The sequence below is a fragment of the Silene latifolia genome, chromosome 7, assembly GCF_048544455.1.
Source record: "Silene latifolia isolate original U9 population chromosome 7, ASM4854445v1, whole genome shotgun sequence".
Lineage (NCBI taxonomy): Eukaryota > Viridiplantae > Streptophyta > Magnoliopsida > Caryophyllales > Caryophyllaceae > Silene > Silene latifolia.
This window is the reverse complement of record NC_133532.1, coordinates 21,910,175-21,936,166: the sequence shown is the minus strand read 5'-3', so window position 1 is coordinate 21,936,166 and position 25,992 is coordinate 21,910,175. Positions and strand designations below refer to the sequence as shown.

Sequence of the window (25,992 nt, the reverse complement as noted above, 5' to 3'; positions counted from 1 at the left end):
GCAGTCCAAAGACCAAGAATTCAAGGAACCGAGTAATCTGATAAGCCGGACAAGAAAGCTCCCCTGAACCAATCTCCTAGCTAGGAACCTCGATGGAGGATTAAAAGTGAACCCACCAACAGCACAGAGTAGGATCACATCCAACGACGGCTCTGAGAGGCCATTATTCGATAGGACATAACTAATCATACCAAATAGTCTCCCAAAAAGGAAGATTATTAGTAAAAACATTGCGAAAATTAAGCTAAAAGACGACATTGAATTTGGAGGAGAATCAGCGCATCCAACCCTCCCAACACCACTAACTAACCCTTGACAACACAATCCAAACCTACATAACCACACTGATTAACACGAAGTAACCAAAAAGAATCCCAGACAACCGGGGATGAGAACAATCTTCCAAACCCAAGATGGACTTCTCACCGGAAAGACATCCGACTTCACCCACAACACCTACCAGACGTGATTAAAACCATAAAACTAACATAACAAGGACAAACCAGCCAAAGCACACAAAGAATCCATACCAAAACTCTACCCCAGACATACCGACGAAGCCCAAAGATGCCACAAAGGACTACAAAGGCGACTTGCAAGGAACGATCAGTCCCAAAAAGACGTGCAAAGAACGATAAACCTCAACTGGACATGCAAAGACCAGTCGGTGGGGAAAGAGGCGAGGGGAGGGAGAATATCAAGTAAGACGCATGCACAACCACCGTGAGGAAGAGATACCTCATAAACAAACAAAAAAAAAAAAAAAAAACAGAATGACCGACACAGACAGACCACCCGGGTTAAAGTGATGTGACTCATATTTGCACACTTTTAGTCCCTAAACTAGCCTCAATCCTATGCTTTCTTACATGCACATTAGGGTCGTTTCTTATCTTTAGCCTCCCACTTTGCATATTCTTTGACGTTTTGTGTCCTTCATAGGAGAGGAATGTTAACCTTGCATATGTGGAGCTAAATGGATCGCATCTAACGACCAAGAAACAAATAGGAGACCAATACAAAAGGCCTAGGTCAATAAAACAAGTATTTGGGCAATGATGAAGGACCCCCAAGGTTCCTCAACGATCCCCACAGATCATGAGGCAGCAAATTGAAGAAGAAGACACACTGACCTATGGGATGAGCGTCCCAAGCTCAGACCGAGCGTTCTGATGATCGAGTCGGGCGTTCTGAGACTCTGCCCGAGCGTCCCACAAGCAGGACGGGCGAATTTCCTTACAGAATGGACGTCCAACAGTGGCAGGTCGAGCGACTCCATGAGGACTTGCAAGTCGTTAATCTTTATTTTAGGGACTTAATCGTCATTTAAGCCCTTAGTTACCCTAATACTTGTACTTAGTATAAATACCTCATTGTATTAGGGGATTAGACACCACTTCTTAATCAAGCTTTAGTAGAATTTTAGTAGAATTAATTACCAAGTTAATCAAGTTATATTACACAATTTAATTTTAATCAAATCTTAATCTTTAATTTCCTTAATCGTTCAAGTGTTCTTAGATTTAGTTGGGTAATTTGAAGACTATTTGGGTTTATTGAAGAATTGACAACTCTTCATCTTTCATCAAGTTTTCTTCTATTATTCTTTGCTTATTATTTGGATCATCATAAGTTGGTACAATCCCTTTTATCCTTTGCTTATTTATTGCTTATTTTTTTACTCATTCACCATGTTTAGCCTTGTTAATATGATTGAGTTACCTGTCTTGCAAGGTCTTTTTTGCTGCTGAACTGGTCAGGCCACAAATTTCTGATCCGCCATTTACAAATTTTACTTCATATAGTGGAGGTGGGGAGGAAGGTTGCGTTCCTGATTACTTTTGCCAAGGTCTTCATTCTTACCTCTGGTTCTAATCAGATCTTTGAGATATCCTACTTTCAGTAGGTACGCCACTTTTTTCTTGAGTGTAAAGCAGTCCTCCGTTGTATGGCCTACATCCATGTGGAACTCACACCATTTGGTCTCGTCTCTCCTTGGATTAGGTTTAGCCACCTTTCTAGGACATCTGACCACTGGTTCCATGTTGTGAAGTCGCTGGATCAAGCCTGCAACATCAACACAGAAGTTATGTTCAGAGATAGGTGGATGAACTTTAACCTTACCTTGATGTTCTTGTGTCAGGTTGACTTCTGAATGGTCAAGCCTTGTATCTGGGGCCGTCATGTAATTGTTTCCTCTATTTGTAGTTGGCGCTCTTCCTGTTCGTCTTTTCATATTCTTTTGCATTGGATGCTCCAACCTTGTAGCTTTTGTCTTCCTCTAGCCTGATATAAGCAAGTGTCTTGGCCTACACATCCTCGAAGGTATGGCAAGGATACATGGTGGGTTCATCATAGAGATCACTATTAGGTAGTAATCCCTACCTGAATGCCTCCACTGCTGTTCCAACGTCACATCTGGGAATAGACACTTTTTCCTTATTGAATCTGTTGACGAAAGCTTTAAGGCTCTCATATGATTTCTTGGTGATCCTATACAGGTCACTGGAACGCTTTTCTAATTCCCTGTTGCTTGCAAATTTTTGGTGATTGATGAGAATGGGGTTCCTGACAGGATTTTAAAGCCTGATACCTGACTTTTCTCCAACTTTATTTCAAGGTTGACTCAGATTCCTTCAGCTGTAAGATTTCAGCTTCGGACTGGGCCATGTTTTCTTTCAGGCTCCATTTCTACTATCTGTTGTAGAGCAGCAGTCAACTGTTCTTCAATGATGTGTTGTGCCATTTTTTGCTAGTTTTTGGATTTTTTATGAAAAAGGAAAAAAGATTTTAATTAGCTATGAAGAGTTAGGAACGATAAAGACCTAAGAGGGGGAAGGGGTGAATTAGGTGTACCTTTTTAAAATTTTTTCTTAACTTAGTTATTGATAACTTAAGTAGAGAACCTTAAAGCACAAACCTTAAAAAACATAATAGAATGTAAGTTCACAAGATGGTACAACAGTTTTATGTCAAAGTATAGCTGACTATGACACAGAACTTAAATAGGTATGAATGAGAAATAGCAAAGTAAAAGAACCTAAGAGTAAATGAACAAACAAACGACATTTTTAAAAATTAGTCCAGCCTCTACTCCGAGGCCTACGTCCAACCGTTCTTTTATTGCGTGTTTATAAATTTACTCAAACAACTAAACTCTTACAATGAAAATAACTCGTCAATCTACCCCGATTGCACTCAAACTTAAAGCTACTCCGCTTCAAGAATTTATATGTTCTATCTCACAGGTTTACAGAGTCTTTGAATCTCAAGGGTTCACTTAATAAACATGGAGATCACGATTAAGACTTAAAAACGAGAATCATGGAACAAACTCATTATGTGATAGTGCAGCAAACTGATACTTGGAGGTTTACTGCTTTTTGAAAACAAACAAAGACTTTTAAAATCTAAAAAACTTTTTGCAAATGCTTGAAGTACAAGGCTTTAAATGCACAAATGATTTGCAAGGTTTTACAATAAATGTTTTGGAGAGTAATAAGAAATAAATGAAGTTAAGGCACACTATTTATAATGGATGTGATCACTAAGAAGTACAACTAAGGTTAATTAAATCCAATATAAAATAGGTAGCTTTTGAGTGATGGTAAGTGTTAGGTGTTAGGCTTGAGGCACAAGTATTTAATCAAAATCATAAAACTCTTCCCAAAACACTCAACATGTGACATTTTACCAAATTGACAAAAAACTTTTCTAGCTTTAAAACTTTGACAAGTTCAACTTACCATTTTGGTAAAAAGTAAATGCACAAATCTAGAGGATTTAACAATGGAGATTAGTGACTTAAAATTTCAGATTTGTTTTCAAATTTTGATGATTTAAATGTTACAGCTTTGAGAATATGAAATTTGTAAAGATTTTAACACTTAAACTTTTCGTATAAACTGTTAGGCCCAGAATTGTCCTGCTTGACTAGACAAAGAATCAGGCAATGTCCAAAGCTAAACCTGAAGAAGAAATACTTAAAGCCAGGCATTTGGAGTGCTTGGATAGGCACCAAGCGGGAGGGAAGCACAGGGTAAGGCAACCAAAAAGCCTGGACCAAAGAAAGACTATAACAGGCACGAAGGCAGCACCATTAAAGCTGGTCAGGCGACAAGAAAAGCACAATCAGGCTATGAACAAACTCCCTATAAACGAGGAAGAACTATTCAAACGTACAAGAAGAGAATATAGAGGAAATAATCAAAGGCATGAGCTGGAATATAGAACAAGAACACACAACCACCTCCGGGTAAATAGGCCACGTGTCCTATTTACCAGGAAACCCTAAACAAACTTAAAAAGCACCGTTGGAATATCACTATAAATAGCATGAAGGAAGGAAGAAGAATGACACTTGCTTATTCACTCGTGCAATCACGCTATTACTCACATTATTGTAATCAATATTCAATTATTTAAAACTTGTGTTATTTAGCAAAACGCCTGACATACAAATCCCCTGTCAGGCAACCCAAAATCATAGTGAAATCCCCTCCTGTCTTGGTGCCCGTGGTTTTTTCCCTTATTCTCAGGGTTTTTCCACGTATAAATCCTTATGTCTTTACTTTCTGCTTGTTTTTCTATTTAATTACATTAGTCAGGCGAGTCAAATTGAGTTAGATCACCCCTTAACATCTTCCCTGGCAGGATATTCTTATTCAGTAAAAATCCTGCCAAAACAATTGGCGCCCATCGTGGGGCATATAGCTAAAAAATAGTCAAAACCCAAAACCAAATAGCACAAAAACTCTAAAAATGACTGGAGACAGTATTGAACAACAATTGGCTGCCGCCCAACAACAATTGTTGGAGATGGAACAGTTGAAACAGAAAATGGCCCAGGCTGAAGCTGAAGTTACAAAACTAAAGGAATTAGAGTCCAGCCTAAAACTAAGGCTAGGAGAAAAAGCTTCAGGATCAAAATTGAAAGTTCAACCTAGCACGCCATTCTCCTCAATCATGAGGAACATTGATTTCTCCAACTTTGGTACCCCTACTCCACCAAAGTCCAAAGCAGGAGAAGAAACAAACTCAGAAGAAATTCAAAATGAAGAAGCTCTACCGAATCAAACCAATACAGCAATCATTATGGCCATGCGCCAGGAAATTCAAAAACTCCATGAAAAATTTGAAAAGATTTCTTGAGTACCCACTCCCATTGAGGAGGCAAATTCAGAAAGCTATGCTGACTCACCCTTTGTGGATGAGATAGCAAGGATAGATTTGCCAAAGAAATTTGTGGTTCCTTCGATGAGAATATATGATGGGACCACAGATCCACAAAATCATGTAGCCTATTACAAACAAAAGATGTTGGCAGCATCTTTTCCCAGTGAACTACGACAAGTTTGCATGTGCAAGGGATTTGGGACAACCCTGAATGGGCCTGCCGTACAATGGTACATAAACTTGCCAAATGGAAGCATCAAATCCTTTGCTGACCTAGTCAAATCCATCAACCATCAGTTCGCCAACAGCAGGGAACTTGAGAAGAGATCCAGTGATCTGTACAGGATCAAGCAAAAGCCTGGTGAATCAATTAGATCTTACATGACCAGATTTAATAAAGAAAAGGTGTCAATCCCCAGATGTGATGTTGGAACAGCCGTGGAAGCTTTCAGGCAAGGGCTACCCCTGGACAGTGATTTCTATGATGCAATGACTATGAAGCCCTATCATACCTTTGAAGATGTCCAGGCATTAGCCATAGGCTATATTCGGCTGGAAGAAGATAAAGGTTTTAAAGCAGGCAACACTGACAACAATTCAGGATATGACAAAACCAACAGGAAAAGTTCCAACCACAAAGGAAGCAGTTCCAGGCCATCTCCTTATACAAGGCCTGACATATTAGAAGTCAACTATGCACAAGAACAACGAGGTAATTCCTATACTTATCCCCCCTATCCAAGAGTATAACTTCTCTGTTGATATTGCAGGATTGATCAAAAGACTTGACAACATGGGAGACATTGTTAAATGGCCAAAGAAGACAGACAACCCCAACTCAAGGAAAGACACTACAAGATGGTGTGAATTCCACATGGACATAGGGCACACAACAGAAGAATGTCTGGGATTGCGCATGCAAGTGGCCTACCTACTAAAGAAAGGTTATCTGAAAGACCTGATGCCAACAAAGAGCAGGGAAGACGATGGAGCAAGAATGAATCAAGAAAGGCAACAACGTTACCTGCCCCCACCACCGCCCATCTATAAGGTCAAATTCATCAATGGAGGATATGAGATCTGTGGCCTGACCAGTTCTGCTGTAAAGAAAATCACCAGGGAGTCAAGAATGAAATCTCCTTTTAAACCTAGAAATTTACCTCAAATTACTTTCGACGACACTGATATGCAGGGAATTCCTGACCTACGCCATGATAGCCTGGTTATCACCATGCAAATAGGAACTGCACGTGTTCTGCGAATTCTAGTAGATGGAGGCAGCTCAGTAAACCTGATCATGCTTGATGTCCTGAAAGCAATGAAGATTGATGAAAGTCAAATCATAAAGAAATATAATGTCCTAGTGGGATTCAGCGGAGAGACAAAGAACACGCTGAGGGAAATATACCTGCCAACATATGTGGAAGGAGTCTCCTCATATGAGAGATTTGGAGTCCTGGACTGCCTGTCATCCTACAATGCTATCCTAGGAAGACCATGGATCCACAATGTCAGGGCTATACCTTCCACCTACCACCAATGTGTCAAGATACCAACAAAATGGGGAGTAGCAACCATAAAAGGTGAACAAAAATCTGCCCAGGAATGTTACACTGAATCATTGAAACCTTCCAAGACAGGTAAGTCCCTCGCTTAGCAATTACAATACCCTGTCAGGACCACTTATGTGGCAGAAACCAAAATGGAAACAGATCAAGTCATTTTAGACCTTAAGTATCCTGACAGGCATGTACTGGTAGGATTTGATGTTTCTGACAATATCAGACCAGAATTAGTAAGCTTTCTTAAGAATAAATCCTCATGTTTTGCCTGGTCTCATTTTGATATGACTGGTATAGATGTTAATATCATTAAAGATAAACTCAACATTGACAAATCTTATAAGCCTGTGCAATAGAAAAGAAGAAAGTTTGCCTCTGAACGCAATGCCATTGTTAATGAAGAAGTAGACAAATTGTTAGACATGTGAATGATAAGAGAAGTCATGTACCCTAAATGGCTGGCTAATGTGGTGGTAGTACAGAAAAAGAATGGTAAGTGGAGAGTTTGTGTAGACTACACAGACCTCAACAAAGCCTGCCCAAAAGACCTGTTCTCACTTCCTCATATAGATGCGATGATAGACGCCACAACAGGAGACGAAATCTTAATATTTATGGATGCCTCAAGTGGATTCAACCAGATCAAGATGCACCCATCTGACCAGGAACACACTCCATTCATCACAGAAAGAAGCATATACTGCTACACAGCAATGCCCTTTGGCCTGAATAATGCAGGGGCAACATATCAACGTCTGGTCAACATGATGTTCAAAGATCAAATAGGGGATACAATGGAAGTCTATATTGATGACATGATGGTCAAATCAAAAAAGGCTGAAGATCATGTCAGGGACCTAGAAGTAGCTTTCAAGATCCTGGAAAAATTCAATATGAAGCTCAATCCTTCCAAATGCCATTTTGGAGTTTCTTCAGACAAATTTCTGGGATACATGGTAACCAAAAGAGGAATAGAAGCCAACTCAGAACAAATAAAAGCTATCCTGGAACTAGAATCCCCCAAATCAGTCAAAGACATCCAAAAGTTAATAGGAAGAATTGCAGCCCTGAACAGATTTATATCCAGATCATCAGAAAGATGCAGATCTTTCTTTGACCTCCTCAGGAAGAACAAATTATTCAAATGGTTGCCTGAACATGAAGCAGCCTTCCAGGACCTTAAAACATATCTGACTACGCCCCTACTGCTAGCCAAACCAAACAAAGAGGAACCCCTGACGGTCTATCTATCTGTCACTGAAACAGCAGTAAGCGGTTGTCCTAACCAAGGAGATTGAAAGCCAGCAGCACCCAGTCTATTATGTAAGTAAACGTCTCCTGGATGCAGAAACAAGGTATGGTCTACTTGAAAAATACATACTTGCTTTAATCATGTCTTGCACCAAACTCAGACCTTACTTTGAAAGTCACCCAATCATTGTCAGAACCAACCTGCCTATCAAATTTGTCCTGAGAAAGCCTGAGCTATCAGGCAGAATGACAAAATGGTCAGTACAAATAAGCACCTATGACATAGCCTTTAAACCTATGACAAAAATTAAATCTCAGGCATTAACAGACTTTGTGGCTGAATTCAGCCCTAACCTAGAACTAGACCTCATAAAAGAGGTCAACCATCTAGACACCTATAAATCAGGCCAGGAATGGATCTTACACGTAGATGGAGCAACAAATATGAGAGAGACTGGACTAGGACTAGTATTGAAATCACCACAGGGAGACCTAATTGCACAGGCTATTAGTTGTGAATTCAATGCAACAAACAACGAAGCTGAATACGAAGCCTTGATAGCCGGACTTAAGGTATGTATAGAACTTGGTGTGACAAACCTCAAGGTAAAAAAGACTCTCTTTTAATTTCCAATCAAGTTAAAGGAACATATGCAGCAAAGGATTCAAAAATGGTCCTCTATCTAGATTATGTCAAAAACCTTTGCAAAAAATTTAGTTCATTTGACATTGACCAAATACCAAGGGACTTGAATACTCAGGCTGATGCTTTAGCCAACCTGGGGTCAAATTTCAGCCCTGCTGTGTTTGATAAAATACCGATTGTCCACCTGTTAGAACCAACCATTGAAAGACCTGATCAAACTTGTCCTATCCATGAGGACACAACTTCTTGGACCAAACCATACTATGATTGGTTCTTACAGGGGATACTCCCTAATGATAAGAACGAAGCAAGGGCCCTAAATATCAAAGCCTATACCCATACCATTATCAATAACATGTTGTTTAAAAAGTCACAGACTGGACCTTACCTGCGTTGCCTGGAACCTCATGAAGCTAAACAACTCATAGAGGATATACACGATGGATACTGTGGAAATCAGAAAGGTGGCAAAAGCCTGGCTAGCAAAGTTCTAAGAACATGCTACTTTTGGCCAACCCTCAGAGCTGACTGCATAGCCCACAGCTCCAAGTGTGAAGCCTGTCAAATCCACTCCCCTTACATCCACCAACCATCAGAGCTACTACACTTCATCTCAGCTCCCTGGCCATTTATGAAATGGGGCATGGACATAATAGGCAAATTACCTCAAGCACCTGGACAGAGAGTCTTCATGCTAGCAATGACTAACTACTTTTCCAAGTGGATAGAAGCAGATTCATACAGGCAAGTCAAAGAGAAGGATGTCATATCATTTATCAAACGCAACATCATATGTAGATATGGGATACCTTCAAAAATAGTCTGTGATAATGGTACACAGTTTGTGGGAAAGAGAACAACAACTTTCTGTGCATAATGAAATATCAACCTGGTAACATCCACACCAGGCTACCCAAAAGCCAATGGTCAGGCAGAATCTAGTAACAAAGTAGTAATTAGTTGCCTAAAGAAAAAGCTAAAAAGAAGAAAAGGCAGATGGGCTGAAGAACTCCCCTTAGTCCTCGGGCCGACAGAACTACACCTAAAACAGCCACAGGCCAAACTCTCTACCCCCTGGTCTATGGTTGTGAAGCAGTAATCCCAGCAGAAAACCACGTACCAACCACCAGAAGTAGCCTGAATACCATAGAGGAAAACAGGCCACTACTACAAGACAGCCTGATCCTGACTGAAGAACTGAGAGATGCAGCCAAGATCAGAATAGCCTCCTACCAGCAAACAGTAGCCAGAAGTTACAATAAGAATGTCAACATCAGGGTGTTCAGGGAAGAAGACCTGGTCCAAAGAAAAATCTTACCTAATACCAGGGACAAAAATGCAGGCAAGCTAGCTCCCACATGGGAAATGCCATACCTGATTGATTCAATAGTAGGACAGGGGAGCTTACAGGCTGCAAACTTTGGACGGAGAAATGATCCCCAGATCTTGGAACATTTCCCACCTAAAGTTATTTCATGTCTAAACCAAAACCAAGTAAAACTATTAACTCTTTATATGCATGACTAAGTTTTATACAGCAAATTACGTCTTCCTTCTACCTGCTATCTTGCTTGAATATGTGCCTATTATCTTTTATACAAACCCTATCATGCCTGTCTATTTAAATCTTACTATATCGAATCCTGAAAACTTGTTTTACGCCTTCTTTCCATTAGTTATATATTACACATAGGCTGAAACAAATGTTCATGATTGAGGGCCACTCTACCCAACCTGAATAGCATCCCAGAAATGCTTTACAATAACTTGGCACCTGCCTGCCTAACCCAAAAAGTAAACTGAGCTCAGTACAAAAAATAAAAGACAAGTACGATGGTGGAAAAGACCAAACCACTTGTCTAAACAAGTCCTCATGACAGGCTGAGAGCCATAAGCCCTCCTGACTAGCGACTGCCCCTTTTTTTTTTACTAAAAATCCCTCCTGACGGGCAACAAAGCCATCATTTCCTAATTGTGGATTGAGGGCCATAAGCCCTCCTGACAGGCATCATTATAACAAAACACGTCAAAATGAATTATTCACAGGTATAAATCAAGTCATTCAAAGGAATCAAGAGAAAAGAGGATTCAAATTATACCAAGGCAATGTAGTTGCCCAGGGAACACCCCTCCTGGATAAGGCAAAAAGCCCTCAAAAACTGAAACATTGTTTGTCCAGGGAACATCCCCCCTGGATGCGCCAAAACAAAACAAACTACTTCAAAAATAAACCAAAAACAAATTAGCCTGCCTTGGAAGCAGTAGCAGAGCTGATCCCCTCATCAAGGCTCCTCATCCTACTCTTCCTCATTATCCCGTCCTTCCTCAGCGTCACCACTTTTCTCCTTGGACGGAGGAGAATCCACCTCCTAATCGGCATGCATCTTGCAAAGCTCAGGGTAATTACCATTAAGGTTGGCTAATTCCTGGTCAGGATCCCAGAAAGGCCTGACTGCAACAGGCTCCTTCATAGCATCTACACGACCCCTACCAAAGAAGTAAAGAGCAGCATCCTTATACCTGCCCTGCACCAAATCCCTCTCAACAGCCAATTCCTCATTTACCTTTAGTTGCTCCTGCATAGCCTGCTTCTCAAACTTTAATTCTTCCTGGACAATGTCAAATTTAGCCTGGAGAGCTTTCAGGGCATCTTAAGCAGAACTCAGCTTGGACGACTCCACCACCAACCGAGCCTTCCCAGCCTCATTGTCCTCTTTCAAAGAGTGATTCTCAGCTTTTGCCGTTTCCAATTCAGCTTTGAACTTCACAGCATCTTTTTCAGAATCTGCACCTCCCAATCCAAGGTATCTTTGAGGTTGGTTATAAAATCCAGCTGATAGGCACCCCTCAACATATCATTTACATTCTGCCAAAAATATCCCCATTCGGGCCACACGCAAAAAAAAAATAACCAATACAAAATCAGACAAAAAGAAATTACCTCCTGCAGCATAGTGATCATATTGGCAGCATAATCCCTGGTACGGTACATGGCAGCCAAAGCACGAGCAGAGGAATCCTCTGCCTGATACTTATAATAAGGATCATCAACCATAAAAGATTGAGCTTGGATTTGTTCCTTAGCAAATTGAACCTCATCGAGCCGAGCTCTAACCCCTCTAACCTCATGAACCCCACCTGAAGATTCATCTACCCTTTTCCTCTTTTCAGCCAGACCAGCCTCATCCACAACCTTCTCAAGGGATGCCAACTGTACCTCCTGAACGGGTTCCTGAAATTGCACTGCACTGTCACTCCCTGTAGTCTCACTACTCTTGGATTTCTCCCTCATAATTTGGGAAACATGTAATACTACGGATTTTATTAAGTTGCACACTCGACCGAGTAGGCTCTACTCGGCCGAGTAGTGTTAATTGTAGGGTCTGTTTGGCTACTGCCGAGGAACACTCGACCGAGTATGATGAATACTCGACTGAGTAGAGGATACTCGGCCGAGTATAGCTTACTCGACCGAGTATCCGGTCTGGCGAGTGTTGTTTTAGCGGTTTGATGCGGGAGTATTTAGGGTTATTTTATATTTACCGTCAGTTTCTAAAACGTCATTTTAACCCTAATCATTTTACGATTTACCTTAATTACTCTCTAATCACTCTCTAATCATCCTATAATCTCGTGTGTGTGCAATCGTTGTGACCTTTACGTGCAATCTCGCATTATACTGTTGGTAAGTTCATTCCCTATGTCATTTATGTTTTATTGGGACTACTGTATGTTTGGAATTAGGGAATAAAAGGGGGATGGTTCAGTATGTAATTGTGTATGTGATTATTGTATAGGAGAAGACTTCGTAGAGGAGCCTTTCTGATTGTCTGATCTACATTCTACTGTTGATTACTAAGGTAGGGTTTCCTACTCAGTTTTACTGTTAATTGTTATGGCATGATTGTTTCATGATTATTGATAACTGCTGATCATCGGAGTATGGGCGTTGTTGTGACGGTGTTGGTGTGGAGAGGTTGTGACAACTGTGATGCTGTGTGTTGTGATTGTGGTGGAGTCACTTGCGGGAGTGGCTTCACACCCTAGTTCGCCCTCCGTGGAACCCGTCATGGGAGGGGATGTGCACATTAAGGGACAGGGATTTGTTTTAGTCGCTCGTTGATGAGCTGGACTTGGTGGGATCGGCTGCGGTCACCCACTGGCGGCGTGGATTACCTGTTGCGATGGGTAATCTGGCAGGGCTACACACTTCGGTGTGTAGTCGGTTACTATGTGAGATCGAGAGACCGGGGAGTGTGGATGATCAGCTGGTTACCGTGTTGTTTGCCTTACATTGATTGAGTATCCGACCCCGTGTTGTTGTTTGTAAAACCTGCGGTGATCCATTCGGAGATGGTGAGCAGACTTGACAGGTATTGCTATTGGTGAGCTTGGGACAGTCATGGGGGAATTGTCATCATCAGTCGTAGCATCACTGTTCGAGTCGTAGTTATGATTTTCAGTTGTTAGACATTTATTTATATTTCGTTGGATCAGTTTGGGATTTGATTTTGATGTAAATATTATATCATTGGTACTTTAATAAACGTGCTTAGTTCAGACGCTTTTGATATTTACTAACCTCGGGTAACCGAGATGGTAACACACTTTCATGGTAGGGTGGTCCTGGTAAGGCACCTTGGTATGAGGGGGTGTTACAAAACACCTGCCTTCACCAGGGACAAACCAAAGCTAGTTATCCTGGTAGAAGCCCTAGTGGCTGTACGACGAGGTTCTACATCAGCAATATAAACACATGTTCAAAATAAAAAATCTACAAAGCAAAGGCAACAAAACTTACTCCCTGACGAAGAAGCCCCTGAAGCTTTAGCACCCTTCACTGGTTTGTAAGTGCTCAGTTTAGCCTTCTTCAAACGACGCATAGGTGCTTGCCCCAGGCAGGCAGGCCATGCTCTCTCCTCTTCAGGCAACGCCATGAAGGCTGCAATCCGGTCAGCCGACCCCTCAGCATTAGGATTATTTGCCCAATCATTCACTATAGAAACAAAAGCAAGTAAGCATATTTTTCAAAATAATATGAATCATCTCTAATCAGAATACAATGCAGGAAAAGAGAAACTACCTCCCTCAACAGCAGGATAATTAAAGTAATCCAGGCCAGGGGCAATAGAATCGGCCCTGATGAACATATAGGTCTGGGCCCATCCCTTATCATCTCCTGAATCGAAATTAGTGATCAAATGAGCCATCTTCGACCTGACTCGGAGATTAAACCGGCCAGTAGAATGACTCTTTAAATGGTAGACATTCTTAAAATCTTCCAGGGTAATGACCAGCTTATGTTTAGTACATAATTGCTCAACTGAATGAACGATCTTCCAAACCATTGGCATGAGTTGGAATGGAGGAACCCTGATAGCCCTAATCACTTCAGCCATAAAAGGAGAAAGGGGAAGCTGACATCCGCCCTTGAACACCCATTCAAAGATACAAAACTAGCCAGGACTGCCCCAATTGGCCCTGACTGGACCGTTCTCGGGGATCTAAACCTCAGCTTCAGTAGGAATAAGACTCCTGCCCTTCAGATAATGTTCAAAAGTTGGCTTCAATTGATTAGCCTCATGGAAAGAAGCAGCCAAAGCCTTCACAGGAGTATATTCAACCCATTTGTATGACATAGATAAAATTTCTAGAGAAGCAGTTACCTCCACCACTTCGTCCTCAGGAATGACATCTAGAACATCAACAACAGCAGGAACCTTCTCAGCCTCAGCAGGAGCTTTAGATACAGCCGTCTTTCTCCTCCCTCCAGCCATATTTTATAGATTTAATTGATAACTGATTTTCTTTTGCAAAAGGAATTTTAGAGAGAGAAAGAAGAGTTTGAATATTGGGAATGTGAAAGCAAAGGAAAACATAAAGAGATATTTATAGCCGCAAACACAAACGGGCAAAAACAAGTGGATAAACCTAATCATAACTCTCCTAGGATTTTGTGAATCTACCCCATTAATGACAATATAACCGTTATAGAAGTTGAACCAAATACAAACTCTACTCCGATAAAATATCCCTATACAATTTTTTGCCTGGCCCAAATTTTTTTTATCTCCTTATTCCTGGCCAGATCCATTAGGGAATAAGAAGATAAGGGGCAATTGTTGGGCCCAGAATTGTCCTGCCTGACCAGACAAAGAATCAGGCAATGTCCAAAGCTAAACCTGAAGAAGAAATACTTAAAGCCAGGCATTTGGAGTGCCTGGACAAGCACCAAGCGGGAGGGAAGCACAGGGTAAGGCAACCAAAAAGCCTGGCCCAAAGAAAGACTATAACAGGCACGAAGGCAGCACCATTAAAGCTAGTCAGGCGGCAAGAAAAGCACAATCAGGCTATGAACAAACTCCCTATAAACGAGGAAGAACTATTCAAACGTACAAGAAGAGAATATAGAGGAAATAATCAAAGGCATGAGCTGGAATATAGAACAAGAACACACAACCACCTCCGGGTAAATAGGCCACGTGTCCTATTTACCAGGAAACCCTAAACAAACTCAAAAAGCACCGTTGGAATATCGCTATAAATAGCATGAAGGAAGGAAGAAGAAGGACACTTGCTTATTCACTCGTGCAATCACACTATTACTCACATTATTGTAATCAATATTCAATTATTTACAACCTGTGTTATTTAGCAAAACGCCTGACATACAAATCCCCTGTCAGGCAACCCAAAATCATAGTGAAATCCCCTCCTGGCTTGGTGCCCGTGGTTTTTTCCCTTATTCCCAGGGTTTTTCCACGTATAAATCCTTGTGTCTTTACTTTCTGCTTGTTTTTCTATTTAATTACATTAGTCAGGCGAGTCAAATTGAGTTAGATCATCCCTTAACATCTTCTCTGGCAGGACATTCTTATTCAGTAAAAATCCTGCCAAAACATAAACATTCCTCCATACGGTAGTATTAGAAACTACAGTGCAGTGCACTGCTACTGCTGCATGGTTTTGCAGTCACTTGACGTAAATAAGAATGTTACACTTACTCTTACAATTTTTGACTAAGGCTAGGATCATATCATTGTCTTGACTTCTTGTTGACTTCATTTTAATCATGTTAGGCCTTCTTGAAAATCCATTTGATTGCTTCAATCACTAAGCATTTGTAATTAAGAACAAATAATCAAATAACAAGGAAACTTGGCATCATCAACCAAGTGTGTTCTAACAGCTAGATGCCCCACGGTGGGCGCCAATTGTTTTGGGTGGATTCTGCGCAGAGCTGAATCAGGTCAAGGTAGAGTAAGTGCAGGGTTAACTAGCTCGAATATCTTTGCTATGACTGCAGAGCAGGGTTAAACGTATGTAATGTAAAACTAGATAAGTAAATAGACAAGAGAACAAGATTTAAACGTGGAAAACCCTTGAATGGGAAAAAACCACGGGCACCAAGTCAGGAGAGTATTTCACTATGTAATTGGGAAATTATTATATAATTAGCACAATATATTGTATTTTCTCTAAGTATTGTTGTAGTGTTGCTTGTAGTATGATAGAATGTGTCTCCAATGATCCTTGGCTGCTTCTTATATATATGTTCTATCAACGGCTGCATAATCTTCCTCTTAATGGCGTTATATTCCCTCTTAATGACGCCATTAACTGCTCCTTTATTATGCTTAATTACCCGGATAAATGCTATCGTTAATGACCAAATATTCTCCATAATTGTGTTCTTAATTGCTGTAATAATGCTGAAATATTCCTCATAATTATTGTTGACATGGTCAAATATTATCTTTGTACTTGACCGTTGCCCTCTCCTGTCTGATCCTGAGCTACCCTGACGGTTCTGTCTTGATTGTAGACTAGGGTAGGCTTTTTATCCTAAACATATTGCGAAATATCAGGCCCAACAATATCATTTTGGGTATAATCTTATTTGGTGATCATCACTATTAGAGGGCGATCTGTATTGAGTTGCTATATGTTACTCTGGGCTAATCATTAATGGTCCTTATTCGCCGTTTATGCCCCCCTTTATCTTTATCGTGAAGTACTTTTTCAATAGCTTAGTGAGCGATGATTTTACCCGATTCTTACACTAACCAGACTCAAACCACAAACCATGTTCATCAATGTCACGTGAAGTTCTACAAGGATTGAACATGTAGTTATGAAAAGAAAAATAGAGCAAACATATTTTTATTTAAGGTGACTACCACCTTCAAACAGTTGAATACAAAGCACTCGAAATATAGAAATATCGAACATAGTGTTGGTTGCTATAAAAGCATCAAATATTAATGTGTTATGGGTAGCAGTAGTAGACGAAAAAGATTGTATTCAGGATCTTCTTTTAGGCCACAAATTTTGGAATTTACCATAAATGTTGCCAGAATCAGACGACGTACTAGCATCTCTTGTATCTATTGTTGGAAGAGCAGAACGACGAGAAGGAGGAGTGGCTACAGTTGAGATTTTAGCAAAAATAGGGTCACAACATTGTCGGAGCTCATTCAACTTCTCCTCGAATTTCCAGGCCTTAAGATGAAAGTTCCAGTTAATCCACTGTGTAGTACTCTCAATCGCACCTCTAATCTTATTCGTATCCTCGATACCAAGCCTACCTTCATAATATCTCAGTTTCACTCCCATTTCATTTGCATAAGTCTCTAGAGCATGTTTGGCTTTCATTTTCCTCTTGAAATGCTCATCCTCAGCCCTGTATTTCTCAGCTTCTTCCAACATTCTATCCACCTCTCCCTTTGATAATCTGCTCAGATTAGTAATTGTGATTTGATTCTTCTCTTTAGTCACGATGTCTTCAGCAGATGCTGTAAGTATACCATTTGCATCAATATCAAACAAGACATCAAATTTGGGGACACCTTTTGGTGCAGGAGGAATGTCCGCTAAAGTAAACTTTCCCAGGTAGTTGTTGTCTACGGCTTTTGCTCTCTCACCTTCAAATACTTTAAATAAGGCCGAAGCTTGGTTGTCGTAATATGTAGTTACCCTGCCCTCTCTCCTTGTTGGAATAGTTGTGTTACGGGGAACAATGACTTTCATATCACCACCTTGAAGTTCGATACCCATCGATAAAGGAGCAACATCAAGAAGCACAATATCTTTCCTATCAATTAAACCAGCCAAGAAAGCACCATGAATAGCAGCTCCATGAGCAACCGCCTCATCTGGGTTTATAGTTCTATACAGCTCTTTCCCTGTGAAGTAGTCTTGTAATAGCTCCTGAATCTTTGGAATCCTAGTAGATCCACCCACAAGAACAACATCATCAATGTCGTTCTTTTCCATCTTAGCATCGTTTAGGCATTTATCAACAAGATCAATGCACTTATTAAACAATTCCATATTCAGTTTCTCAAATGTAGCGCGTGTTATAGGTGAACTAAAATCAATTCCATCGGAAAGACTATCAATGTCTATAGATGTCTCATGATTGCATGAAAGGATTCTCTTTGCTTTCTCAATAGCCTTTCTTAACTTCCCAAGAGCTCTAGGATTATCACTTATGTCTATGTTGTGCTCCCTTTTGAACTCTTCAGCAAAGTGACTAACCATATTGTTGTTGAAATCACCGCCTCCTAGATGCGTATCACCATTTACAGCTTTTACTTCAAATACGTTTTTCCCCATACATATTAAGGAAACATCAAATGTCCCGCCACCAAGATCGAAGACCAACACATTCTTTTTAGGATTGCTTCCAGTGATCGTTTGGCCTAGTCCATATGCAAAGGCAGCTGCTGTCGGCTCATTGATGATTTTCTGAACATTTAAACCAGCAATCACTCCAGCATCTTTTGTAGCCTGACGTTGAGAATCATTGAAGTAAGCTGGAACAGTGATGATGGCATTTTGTACAGGTGAACCGAGAAACGCCTCTGCTATCTCTTTCATCTTTACAAGTATCATTGAGGATATCTCCTCAGGAGAAAAATGTTTGTTCACGTTTTTATTAGAGATTGCTATCACAGGTCTTTTGTCTTCCTTATCATCGGGGTGCTCAATAACCTTAAATGGCCACATTTTTATGTCACTTTGAACTGTCTCATCAGCGAACCTTCTGCCCATAAGCCTCTTTGCATCTATCAAAGATCAAAAACAGACTTAGTTAGAAACAAAGATGTGTATTAGACGCAAATTAAACCAGTCTTATGTATGTAGCTTCTATAAGACTTTGAGAATTATGTGAATTGAATATATTAACAAAACTGATTGTACAATGTATATATAGGTGTACAAGACTTGCAGAATAAGGTAGAAGCTATGATTACAAAAGATTGTTATGCTATATTTACAAGATATGAATATTTACGAGAATATTTCCTAAGTAGAGGAAATATGGTTAATACGCCCCCGCAAGATGGACGTCCGGGAAGTAAGGCCAATCTTGGAGCGAAGGTCAAGGTATTGCGGTTTGTGAAGAGGTTTGGTGAGAATGTCTGCCAGTTGATCTTTGCTTGCAACGTGCTGAATTCGAACTTGACCATGAAGCAGCTGCTGTTTAACGAAATGAAAGGAGATAGCCATGTGCTTCATTCTGGAGTGAAAGACCGGGTTTTTGGCATAGAGGGTAGCAGAAAGGTTATCACAAAAGATTGCAGGAGGTTCGGTGACTGTGATATGGAGCTCACTGAGGAGGTTACGGAGCCAAAGTGTTTCGGTAGTGACAGAAGCAACCGCGCGGAATTCAGCTTCGGTAGTGGAAAGTGCAAGGCCTTGTTGCTTTTTGGAGGACCAGGAGATGGGATTCCGGCCGAGATAGATAATAAATCCAGTGGTAGAAACATAGGTGTCTTTGTCACCGGCATGGTCTGCATCACAAAAGGCATGAAGACGAGATGGAGAGTTTTTATACAGCTGGAGTCCAACGGTTTGAGTCCCTTGTAAGTAACGCAGGAGTCTCTTCAGGGCAGTCCAGTGATTGGTAGTAGGGTGATGTAAAAATTGAGCAAGACGGTTAATAGTAAAGGCAATATCGGGTCGAGTGAGAGACAGGTATTGGAGGCTGCCAACGATGGCACGATAGTCAGAATGATCGTGTATGGGAAGGTGATCTTCACGAGATAATGGAGGGGAAGTAGCCATGGGAGTGGTATTAGGCTTAGCATCGATCATTTTGAATTTGGTGAGAAGATCGAAAATATATTTTGATTGGTTGAGATGGAGTCCATTGGAGTTGGGAGTTACTTCAATGCCCAAAAAATAAGATAAGGGACCGAGGTCCTTGAGGGAGAAGCGTTGGGATAATTTATCAATGAAGGAACGAAGTTGAGGAAGGTTTGGTCCGGTGACGATAATGTCGTCAACGTAAACAAGCATGTAAATAAACGTGGTTTTGGTGTGTAGAATAAAGAGGGAAGAGTCTGAGATAGATTGTTTAAACCCGTAAGAAAGGAGATACGAGGTGAGCTCATTGTACCAGGCGCGCGGAGCCTGTTTTAAGCCATAAATGGCCTTATTTAATTTGCAAACATGATCAGGTTGCGATTGATTCACAAAACCAGGGGGTTGTGTCATAAAAACATTGTCACTGAGGTTGCCTTGAAGAAAGGCATTATTGACATCTAATTGTCGAAGAGACCAAGAGTTAGTCACAGCTAAAGATAAAATGAGACGTACGGTGGTAGGTTTAACAACTGGGCTAAATGTTTCATTAAAATCAATTCCAGGTCGTTGATGGAAACCCTTAGCCACTAGACGAGCTTTGTGCTGCTTAAGAGAACCATCGGGATTGAATTTATTACGGTAGACCCACTTACATCCGATAACATTTTGGGAGGAAGTGCGCGGAACGAGAGTCCAGGTTTTATTCCTTTCAAGAGCATCAAATTCGGTTTGCATAGCATGACGCCATTGAGGGAGAACGAGTGCTTGTTTGACTGTATTGGGTAAAACATCATTTGAAGCAGAGGCTTGAGCAAGGTTAGTACTGTAATTCGGGTTTGGTTTGCGAATCCCATTGTCAAGACGAGTAACGATGGTTCGAGGTGGTGGTGGCATAGCAGGTTTGCGTGGCTTGGTGACAGGTATGGAGGGTGCAGCGGAAGAGGAGGAAGGGGCAGTGGCAGGTGGTGAAGCTACTGTGGCCGAGGGCCCTGGGCGACGAGAGTAAACTTGCGTGATAGGTGGGCGAGTATGAGGAAGAGGAGGTGGGATGGGGGGTTGCGCCGGGTCAGAAGAGGCAGTGGTTGCCGTGGGAGGAATGAGTGGGACGTGAAAAGTACACCAGTCATCATGGGTGACAGCGGAAGAATGCATGGAAGTCGATGTAGGAGTTCGAGAAGGGTAGATGTCATCGAAGAATTGGACATGACGAGAGGTATATATTCGATGGGTTTTGAGGTCCAAACAGTGATAAGCGCTTTGGGTATTGGAGTAACCAACAAAAATGCAAGCAACGGAGCGGTCTTGTAATTTGTGTTTGGTATACGGTCGGAGCCATGGATAGCATAGACACCCGAAATTATGTAATTTACTGTAATTTGGATGAATGTTATGTAATTTAAAATAAGGAGTCTCACCTCCCAAATTCTTTGTTGGAAGACGATTGATTAAATAGGTAGCGGTACAGAATGCAAGAGGCCAGTAAGTCGTAGGAAGGCCAGCATGGTTTAATAATGCAAGTCCGGTTTCGACAATGTGTCGATGTCGTCTCTCAGCATACCCATTATGTTCGGGAGTGTGCGGAGGACTAGTGTTATGAGAAATACCATTAGGAAGAAGAGATTGATTTAATTTGGTGTACTCTCCACCATTATCACTGAAAAAGCGGCGTATTGGCCGATTAAAATATTTTTCGACTAAGGATTTAAATTGCATAAATATGGTGGTCGTTTCAGATTTTCGTTTTAGAGGATAGAGCCAGATATATTTAGTATAATGGTCGACAAAAATTACATAGTATTTGTAGTGGTCGTAAGATTGAATTGGACTAGTCCAAAGGTCAGAAAGTAGCAAATCCAATGGTGCTTGCGAGGTGATGGACGAAACAGAGAAGGGCAATTTTTTGCTCTTCGAAACGCAACACGAGTGACAGTAATCAAAAGGAGGAATACGAGAAAGAAAATTTTTATTGATAAGTTTGGTTACATCATTTGATGGATGTCCTAACTTATGGTGCCACGAAAGAGGCGTGGTTCCTTTCCACGAAGGAGGCGTGGATCCTCTAGTATGGAGAACGACTTGATGGACGACTGGTGGAGGCCGCCATTCATACACTCCCTTGGTTGCTCGGCCTTGGAGGAGGGTTTTGTGGGTTTGAAGATCCTTTACAAAGAAAAAGGTAGAAGTAAATATAACATATGCATTGTTGTCAGAACATAATTTGGAAATAGAAATTATATTACGTGAAATATTCGGAACGTGAAGAACATTACGAAACTGAAGGTTGTGCATAGTAAACGAACCTGTATTAGCAATGGGGAGGGCAGAGCCGTCACCTATTATGAGATCATCAATACCATCATAAGGGGAGTGGAATGCTAGTGTGTCCAAGTCGTGCGTCAGATGGTGCGATGCGCCGCTATCGAACAGGAAATTTGTATTTGGAGGGGTGTTATTGAAGGGTTGGTTGGTGGAAGCAGTAGGTTGATAGGTTGTGTGGCCATAATTGGCGACATGGGCTTGCGGTGGGGCTTGCGATGGAGCATGGTGTTGACGAGAGGGTGGGGCAGGAAACTCAATATGGGGAAAGAGTTTTCGAAATGATGGACAGTTTGCAATCACATGTCCCGTCTCCCTGCACCATTGGCAGCGGCCTTTGAAGGGGAGGGGAGCAGCGGCATGGTTGGGTGGGTTTGGACGAGGTTGATAGGAGTAGGCAGAGGTGGTATGTTGACGGTTGTAGCCACGGTGTTGTTGGTTATTTTGGCGGTACGCTGGGTGAGCAGAGGGTGCAAACTGGTTTGTAGTAGGTTCGGGTTTTGTGAGAAGTTCATGGTTGAGAAGTTGGTCGTGAAGTGCCTCAAATGAAATAGGTGTATCACGGCCGCGGACAGTGGTGATAACAGATTGATAGGTTTCGTAGTCGAGACCTTTTAGGACTCGATCAATGATATCTTCGTGGTCGAGAATTTTGCCCATAAGAGCTAGTTGGTCGACACAAACCTTTATAGAGTTCATGTATTCGGTAATGGTTTGATCCGTTGTTTTAATAATGGAATCAAAACGGTTTTTTAATTGCATAATGTGTGCTCGTGAAGGGTTGGCGTAGGTTGAAGCAAGGATATCCCATGCTTCCTTTGCGGTTTTGGCTCTTACAATTAGGGGTTGTAAGGCAGCAGAGAGGGTACCCATAAGAGCACCGAGAATGAGACCATCCTGTTTGAGCCATGTCAAAAAGGACGGGTTCGGTTGTTCGACGTTGTTAGCATCGGTGGTGGTTTCAGGTGGTGGTGTTTCGGTGCCGGTTACAAAGCCAAGAAGGCTGAAACCGAACAAGATGTTTTGTAATTGGAATCGCCACGCGGTGTAATTAAGAGGTGTAAGCTTAACACAATTATTTAGGTTAAGGGAGGTTAGTGGTTTGGTTGTTTCATGAGGGTTGGGGACGACAATGTCGTTGTTGTTGTTATTGTTTGCCATGGAATTGGACGGAAGGAAGAGAGAGGTCGAGGTGGTGCGGCGTTTGAAGGACGAAGGTTTAGGTCGAAGAGTAGGGTTGGATCGAAGAGAGACTTTTGATACCATATAAGACTTTGAGAATTATGTGAATTGAATATATTAACAAAACTGATTGTACAATGTATATATAGGTGTACAAGACTTGCAGAATAAGGTAGAAGCTATGATTACAAAAGATTGTTATGCTATATTTACAAGATATGAATATTTACGAGAATATTTCCTAAGTAGAGGAAATATGGTTAATAGCTTCTGCCCTAGCTAGCACGGACACTCTTCTTAAGTAGTCGTCCCGTATCCGACACCGTGTCACACACCGCCACTCGTCAGAAACACTAAACGTGTCGGTTGCCTATAAAGTCGTGTCTAACTTTTTTCATTTATTTGGGCACGTGTCTGACGCGTGGCCAAGGTATTTGAGCACGTGTCCTTGGTATTTGGAATCATTCGGGTTAAATGATGTTACTTCGACGAAAAATCAGTTGTCGAAAGAGATTGATTAGAAGACGGGTTTTGGTGGGAAATTAAATGAGTTATAGTCAAGGCCAAGTTTTACCATCACTTATTTAAATTTAATATCAAATATTTTTACAAATAAAAAAAATCAAACATTTATACCTCTATTCCAATCAATTCTATACATTTGATTAAAATATAACTCACATATATTCAACAAAAGTATAGAAATGATTGGAATGGTAAAAGTTTTAAATTTAACTAGGTGAAGGTAAAACTTGACATTTACTATAACTCACATTCTCATTTCCCACTAAAACCCCTCTTATAATCAATCTCTTTCAACATTTTATTTTCATCTAGAGAACATCATTCACCACCAGTTCAACTCCTTTTCTCATCAAGCTCTAGCCACAAATAACATTATACCTCCAGTGGTACAATAAGTATCGTACAACCAACCTATATTTAACTGAGCTTATCTGTAATTTTTTTTATCTTTCTTAAAGTTTTTTTTTTTTATGTTAAAGTGAGTGGGTTCATAAACTTTATAATTAAATAGCTCGGATTCTTTAAAATAAAACTCAAAAATATTATTATAAAGCTCAAATTCTATACTATCAGTTGTACTAGAACTGGTGTAATAGGTTATTAATTGAGCTACAAGATGAAATAATGCACACCGTTCACCTTTAATTTAACTTGATTCCGTTTGAGGGTGTAACCAAATAATATAGACTATGAACACATGTTGAGAAGTGTCCAAATACCATGGTCACGTGTCGGAAAAGTCAGACACAGTTTTTTAGGTTTTGACATGTGTCCAACGAGTGTCAGTGTCCGATGCGGTGTCAAATATGAGTACGCTGGTTTAAGAGGAGTGTCACCTGGGTATACAGTTCACCTTAAAGGCTTAAATTATTGTTTTTTCATTTATTCCGATTTGTAATTCATACCGCTTACATGCCATTAATTTCATTTATTCGGAATGTATAGTATTATTTCATAGTATTTGTTCTACGACGGAATTTGTAGGATATTTGTATTGGCGGAATTCTGAAGAAATATACTCCTTTTCACACTAACGGGTCCCACCATAACATGAATTTAAAAAAAAAAAACAAAAAAAGACTGAATTAATGATGTGGCACGTAGTGGATTGAGTATTGTCTTCTGAATTAATAAAGATAAGATATGAAATATAGGGAGACCCACATGTATAAATTCAATAGCCAATCAAAAGTTAAGAAAAAACTTGACTTTTATACTATGTAGATATGAAAAACTCACCTTTCATGATCTAATAAGTATTTGGAATAAAAATCGACAACTCAACAATTATTTTATTTATAACACTAATTCTTACAAAAAGTTTTAGACAAAGCAAGTCTATATTAAGGAGCGAGTAGAAGAAACTAACCAAAAATAGTGTTGACGGGGTTTTTGATAGATTGAATTGATGCAGCTTCACCTACGAGTCGCTGAGAGTCTGTGAAGGCAACACAAGAAGGAGTGGTACGTTCACCCTGGTCATTAGAAATGATCTCAATATGCTCATTGTGCCAAACTGCAACACATGAGTATGTTGTCCCAAGATCAATGCCAATCACCGGCCCATTTCCGGTTCCTTCCATTCTTTTGTTTTCCAAATTTCTACATAATTCGAAAAGTAGAAACTAATAAGGGAATTTGTATTGGATTGTCTCTAGTTCATTTTAGTACAATATTCTTTTATATGCCCAATTAATCTACCATACCAACAGTTGTATGATTTAGAATCCAAGCTCTTGACTAAAGTTTTTGAGTTTTGTTTTAAAAAATCTAAACTATATTGTAATGTTTCTGAACTCGCACACTTAACATAAAAAAAAAACTAAAATTTTAAAAAACCTATAAAAAATCAAACTTGGATAAATGTATAGTGGTTGTACAATGATTATTATGCAACTGAAGATATAGTAGTGAATATAAGGCAAGTTGGCAATTAATAGACTATACCATCAGTTGTATGGTATTATGTACTAAAGTTTTCGACTTTTCTTTTAAAGAATCTGAGCTATAGTATAAAGTATCTAAACTCACCCATTTAAACATAAAATAAATATGATTTTTTTTATAGTACTCCTATGTTTTTTCATTTTCTACATAATACCCCTTTACTTTTTAAGACATTTAATACCTCTAACATTTCTTATAAACAACTACCGTGGCCCTAACACAATTTTCTGTGATTTTGCTCCGGGAAAATGAAAGGGCGCCACCGGGTGGCATCCAATTAGGGCGCCACCCTCT

At 40.4% G+C, this 25,992-nt stretch overlaps 1 protein-coding gene across 1 annotated transcript; it reads right to left on the bottom strand.

Annotated features, from left to right (window-relative positions):
* Positions 1-16,938: 16,938 nt before the first annotated feature.
* LOC141589855 (heat shock 70 kDa protein 18-like) lies at positions 16,939-25,334 on the bottom strand. The gene is made up of 2 exons (XM_074410478.1): positions 25,121-25,334; positions 16,939-18,704 (listed from the first exon to the last, which is right to left on the bottom strand). The coding sequence occupies exons 1-2, from the start codon at positions 25,332-25,334 to the stop codon at positions 16,939-16,941; spliced, it is 1,980 nt and encodes a 659-aa protein (XP_074266579.1).
* Positions 25,335-25,992: the final 658 nt, after the last annotated feature.

Bases quoted from the DNA above. Each gene is read 5' to 3' on its own strand.
- LOC141589855 (XM_074410478.1), bottom strand. From the start codon at position 25,334: ATGGAAGGAACCGGAAATGGGCCGGTGATTGGCATTGATCTTGGGACA. The intron at 18,705-25,120 runs GTTAGTTTCTTC...GATCTTTGATAG, and splicing joins CCCCGTCAACACTATTTTTG to ATGCAAAGAGGCTTATGGGC.